This window comes from Protobothrops mucrosquamatus, unplaced genomic scaffold (genome assembly GCF_001527695.2).
Source record: "Protobothrops mucrosquamatus isolate PMUCROS unplaced genomic scaffold, P.Mucros_1.0 scaffold4653, whole genome shotgun sequence".
Classification (NCBI taxonomy): domain Eukaryota; kingdom Metazoa; phylum Chordata; class Lepidosauria; order Squamata; family Viperidae; genus Protobothrops; species Protobothrops mucrosquamatus.
Genome location: NW_015390552.1, coordinates 1 through 5,937, shown reverse-complemented (window position 1 = coordinate 5,937; position 5,937 = coordinate 1). Strand labels below are relative to the sequence as shown.

At 46.8% G+C, this 5,937-nt stretch overlaps 1 protein-coding gene across 1 annotated transcript; it reads left to right on the top strand.

Moving 5' to 3' along the window:
- Positions 1-2,522: 2,522 nt before the first annotated feature.
- Positions 2,523-4,780, top strand: PRDX5 (peroxiredoxin 5; the record flags this gene model as incomplete). The annotated part of the gene is made up of 3 exons (XM_015828555.2): positions 2,523-2,657; positions 4,014-4,148; positions 4,649-4,780. Coding segments are annotated over exons 1-3 (402 nt in total), but the record flags the coding sequence as incomplete, so codon positions are not given.
- Between the last annotated feature and the right edge of the window lie 1,157 nt (positions 4,781-5,937).

The following is a 5,937-nucleotide window of genomic DNA, read 5'->3' as shown; positions in this document are numbered from 1 at the left end:
AGATGGTCGCCATATTAAAATGCAACTGGCTGTTTAATTAAAAGCAGGTGCAGTTATTCAAGTGCACAGTAAATTGGAACAAATGCAAAGAAAACCCTAGGAGTTTATTTCATTTTATTTTTATCTAAAAAACCTTTCCACTGGGTGCCTGGGAAAAAAAGGGAGCCCCAGAGTCCATCAGTGGCTCTTCAACAAGGTCTCCATGTTTAAATGCAACTGGCTGTTTAATTAAAAGCAGGTGCAGTTATTCAAGTGGGACTTAATTCTTAATTTTAACACGAATGGCTATATACAGGTAATTCCCCCAGGTATGAACGTTTATTTAGCCAGTGTTCAGAAAAACGAATTAATTCAGAAAGGGTACTTACTGTTAAGACATGAACCGCGACCAAAAACAGGCCTCTGCGGCCACGTGGCTTGGAGAGAGGCCGGAAGTGGGGTTTTTTTGGTCACATGGCAACGTCTGTCCAAAAAACTCCACTTCCGGGAAAGACGCTCCGAGGCTGCTTCCGGTTTAGCGCGGTACGCCGCGTAAAGCAGTCCCCCGCGGGAGGAAACAGGAAGCTGCCTCTAAAGCTTCCGTTTCTTTTGTCGCTGTATGGCAGAGATTGCCAACCTTGGCAACTTTTGAAACTCCCAGAATTCCCCAACCAGCATGGATTTCTTTTTCTTTTTTCTTTTTTGTAATTTCGCCAGTAATAAAAGTGGGTCTTTCTTCAGCTGGTTGGTGAATTCTGAGACAAGCCCGGGACTCTAAGCTAAATTGAGAAGTTAAGGCATCTGCCCCACTTCATTATTGCTGTCAAAAATAGTGCAGACATGCACAAATTCATAAGCTGAACTTAAAGAGTGTGGAACTTACTTGTTCCATACTCATTCCTATAGGCAGAAAGGGAGGCAATACCACTCTTCAAAAAGCATTTTTAATTATTTTTCCAGTAATAAATATGGATCAGGTTCAGGGGGTTGTTTGCATAAAATGAGATGTTTCCAATTCCACAAAACCAAGTGAAGATAGACAGTTTCCCCCTGGAATGCAAGGACCTAGCATTTTTAAACCAGAGTTCCCAACTATTAAACTTAGTCCAGCCTCTGCCCAGCTGCAGAGTTCCTCCTGTCCAATTTTGCCTTCACCCTCTACCAGCCACCAGCATTTTCTAGTCTGAATGAATGACAATAAATATCCCACCAAACAATCTTAATGCATCCACCTACACCCATGGAGAATTTTATAAGCCAACGTAGCATACAGTACTTGTCCTGTTTTGGAAAATCTAATCATGAGTGCCTCTGCACACAACATCATTTAACACTGAAGGGAAGTACAAAGACCATCTATAGGACAGGGCATGAAAAGAGTGCCCACCTGTGGTTATTTTGGGCATAGCAGCCTGAAAGGGACTACAAAGACCATAGCACAGGGCATGCAAAGAGTGCCCTCCTGTGGTTATATATGCTTTGTACTCCCCTTCAGTCTGTTATACCCAAAATAACCACAGGAGGGCACTTTTCATGCCCTGTTGTTATATATGCTTTGTACTCCCCTTCAGGCTGTTATACCAAAAAAACAACCACAGGAGGGCACTCTTTTCATGCCCTGTTGTTATATATGGTCTATGTAGTTCCCTTCAGGCTGCCATGCCGAAAATAACCACAGGAGGGCACCCTTTTCATGCCCTGTCCTATAGATGGTCTTTGTAGTCCCTGTCAGGTCGCTACGCCCAAAATAACCACAGGAGGGCACTCGTGGCATGCCCTGTGCTATAGATGGTCTTTGTAGTCCCTTTCTGGCCGCTATGCCCAACATAACCACAGGAGGGCACTTATGGACTTCAACTCCCAGAAGCTCTATTATTATTAGCGCACTAATGATGTTACCTAGTTTGGGTCACCAAAACCTCTGCAAGAGAGCAGTCAAGCTCAGAGAGCACCAAAGACCACTTACAATCTTGGACTACAAGCCCAATCTTACACCAGGCTGTACCTCCAAAGGCTGGGAATGGGGGGCATTTGACAAGACGCCAAACCATTTATCAATCAATCAATCAATCAACCAACCAATCAATCAACCAATCAATCAACTAGATGACCTCCAAGGTCCCTTCCAACTTTATATTATTATTATTATTATTATTATTATTATTATTAATAATAATAATCAATCAATCAATCAATCAATCAATCAACTAAAAGAGGACCAAGCTTGCAACTTATATGTTTTCTCTTGAGTAATGCAATTCCCAAACGGATGCAAAGCTAAATCCAATCCCAATTTTTTTCTCTTTTTGCAAAAAAAAAAAAAATCATGTTTACGAATACAATAATAAAGTAAAATGTATGCATTCCTACTCTCGTCTCTTCCCCTTCCCCCCACCCCACGGGGAAGAAAAACCCCTCCCACCCAACTCCCGGGGCGCGTGCACGGGCGAGGGCGCGCGCCAAGCAAGGCCGGGCGGCGCAGCGGGCGAAAAAACTTCAAAAGGTTGCGCGTTGCCATGGCGGCCGTCACTCCCGGGATTTCCATGGCAACGGGGTGGAACCGGGCGGGGGCGCTGGGGCGAGCCTGTTGGGGAGCCGGGCCGTCTTCTCTGCTTGCAAACTGTGGGGCGACCCGCCGGGCCTTTGCCTCGGGAGCCGCGGCCATGGCGGCCCTTAAGGTGAGTGCAAAAAAGACCCAAAAACCTCCGTGCAAAAGGACGTTGCGAATCGTGCAATTTGCACACTTTGGGGGGAGGGTGGGTTTGGCCTGATTTGCAAATAGCTGAGGGTGCAAGAATCCCCAAAGGGGGGTTAGGAAGCGCCCTCCGTTTGCAAAGTCACCGCCGTGTAAGAGGTCAGTGCAAAAGGACAGTAATAATTGTGCAGTTTGCACATTTGGGGAGGGGGGGTTCGCCTCCTGACGTGCCAACAGCTGGAGGCAGGGACCCCCCTTGCAATGACCTTGAACTGGGCTTAGAAAGCCCCCTCCCTTGTAAAGTCAGCTCATGCAAGGGGTCAGTGCAAAAGGACACTAATAATTGTGCAATTTGCACGCTTGGGGAGCTGGAGTTCACCTCCCGATGTGCCAACAGCTGGGGGCAGGGACCCCCTTGCAATGACCTTGAACTGGGCTTAGAAAGCCCCCCCCCTTTGTAAAGTCACCGCTGTACAAGGGGGTCAGTGCAAAAGGACACTAATAATTGCGCAGTTTGCACACTTTGGGGGGGGATTGGCCTCCCGATGTGCCAACAGCTGGGTGCGAGAACCCCCAAAATGGCCGTGCTGAATGAGTGATAAAGGAGATGCATGCAATACTGGATATGTTTGATGCAATGCTAGGCTGTTGCACAAGCTGGGTTACAAAACTTGCCCTATGTTGAACACTCAGCCTGGCTAAGCCAAAATGTAGCTTGGTTTCTTTGGTTAGATATTAATACCGTATACAAAACACTTATTCGGTTCTCACAAACGAACACATTTCAAAATGTAACCTATAAGACAGGCAGTCCTCAACTTACAACAGTCCATTGAGTGACCGAAGTTATAACAGCACTGAAAAAAAAAAGTGAATTGTAACCAGTTTTTCAGACTTACAGACCATTGCAGCATCCACATGGGTCACGTGATCCAAATTCAAGCCCTTGGAAACTGACTCCTATTTACGACGGTCGCATTGTCCTGGGGTCACGTGACCCTCTTTTCTGACAAGCAAAGTCAGTGGGGGAAGCCAGGTTCACTTAAAACAACCCTGATCCCTGGCTTAGCAACTTGCAGGGATTCCCTTAACAAGATAGATTGTAAAATGGGGGCCAAACACACTTAAGAAATGTTTCGCTTAGCGACACAAACTGGGGGGGCTCGGTGGTGGCCGTTAAGTTGGAGGACCGCTTGCAAAATGGAAAAGAGTGTAAACAGAACAGAAGTAGGATTGGTGTCCCTGTGTCACGTGATCCCCATTTGCCACCCGATAGGCAGGGTGTTCTGGCTAGGGAATTCTGGGAAATGAAGTCAGGCTGGTTTTCTTTTTTTGACAGATTGGTGACAAGCTGCCCAGCGTGGAAGTCTACGAGGGAGACCCTTCGAACAAAGTCAACCTGTCCAGCCTCTTCAAGGGGAAAAAGGGCATTCTTTTTGGGGTGCCCGGTGCCTTCACCCCCGGTTGTTCCCAAGTGAGTAAGACCCTATTTTTACAACCTGCCACGGAGTTGAGAATCTGAATGCTCCGAGCACCATAACTACCCGAAACAAAGTTTTGAGAACTTGGCTCGTGGTGGACCGCGCTTCGTTTAGTGACCGTCCCAAGTTACAACGGCACTGAAAACAAGGGACTGACGGCGTTTTTACGCTGGCCACCGTGGCCACATCAGATGCTCGGCAACTGACTCGTATTTGCGACGGTCGCAGCGTTCCCAGGGGGTGTCCTTTTGCTGCGACCGTCTGACGAGCCAAGGCAGTGGGGAAAAACCCGATTCGTTTACCAGCCGTATTGCTAACCTGATTAACTGAACTGATTCACATAACAACTGGGGCAAGTCAGGTCCTAAAATGGGGCAAAACCCACTTGACCAATGTTTGTCCCTTAGCAATAGGAATGTGGGGGATTGTGGTCTTGAGTTGAAGAGTTTTCTGTAATTTTTTTTTGTTTTTTTCGTTTTGTGCCCGATGACAGACGCATCTGCCCGGCTACGTGGAGAAAGCAGGGCAGCTGAAGGGAAAAGGGATCGAGATCATCGCTTGCCTGTCGGTCAACGATATTTTTGTCATGAGTGAATGGGGAAAGGCTCACCAAGCGGAAGGAAAGGTAAATTGTGTGGGTGTGGGTGTGGGTGGGTGGGTGTTATAGGATAGGAGTTTTCCCCCCACCTCTTTTTAATTTTTCCAAGACACAAAGCATTGGGACGGAAATTTATATCGGTGTTTCTTAACCGTGGCGATTTTGAGAAGAACGAACCCCGAGTCCCAGAATTCCGCAGCTTGGAATTCTGGGAGTTCTGCAGCCAGCATGCCGAGAAATTCTATCTTAAAGTTGCCAAGGTTGAGAAACGGTGGACAAAGCTTAGATTCCCACAGACAAAGCATGTTATTTGGGGAATTCTGGGAGTTGAAGTCCACTTAGTTTAAAGCAGGCTGGCTGGGGGATTCTGGGAGTTGAAGCCCACCCACCTTAAAGCATACTGGATGGAGGATTCTGGGAATTGAAGCCCATCCCTCTTAAAGCATGCTGGCTGGAGAATTCTGGGAGTTGAAGTCCACTTACTTTAAGCATGCTGGCTGGGGGATTCTGGGAGTTGAAGTCCATCCATCTTAAAGGATGCTGGCTGGGGGATTCTGGAAGTCATAGTCCACCCATCTTAAAGCAGGCTGGCTGGGGAATTCTGGGAGTTGAAGTCCACCCATCTTCAGGTTGCCAGGTTTGAGCCACACCTTGTTTTGAAGACTTCGAGTAACACCTGGGAAGATCGTACAGGGAGCCTGAAAGTGGAGATATTAGCCAGAAATATTCCATTTTCAGCTTTTGCTCTTTGCAAGATTATGCAAGATTCGTTTATATAACCGAACATGATTCATAATTCATCGTGCAGTTGCCAGATGTCACAGATGGGAAGATACAGGGAAACGCTGCGTCTTGGCATCTTGGTTTATACAACCTGGCTACCCACCCACCCACCCGTTCTTTTCGTTCTCTTTATGTACACATTCTGGAATTTATTTGCAGCAAGATTTATTTCCTTCCTTCGAAGCGGGAACCCAACAGAAGTCTACCAAAGTTGCTGCCAAATTACAATTCTCTATGCGCCAGAGAGGGAAAAAAAACATATTTTTTTTCCCATGTTTTTCAGAGATATTGGCCACAACTTTCTTATTTCTCTGCTGTCACGTTGGTTAGGGTGGTGTAACGGTGTGCGAGAATGACCTTGGAGACGGGAGGAAGTTCTTGACTTACAATAGTTTGGTCGC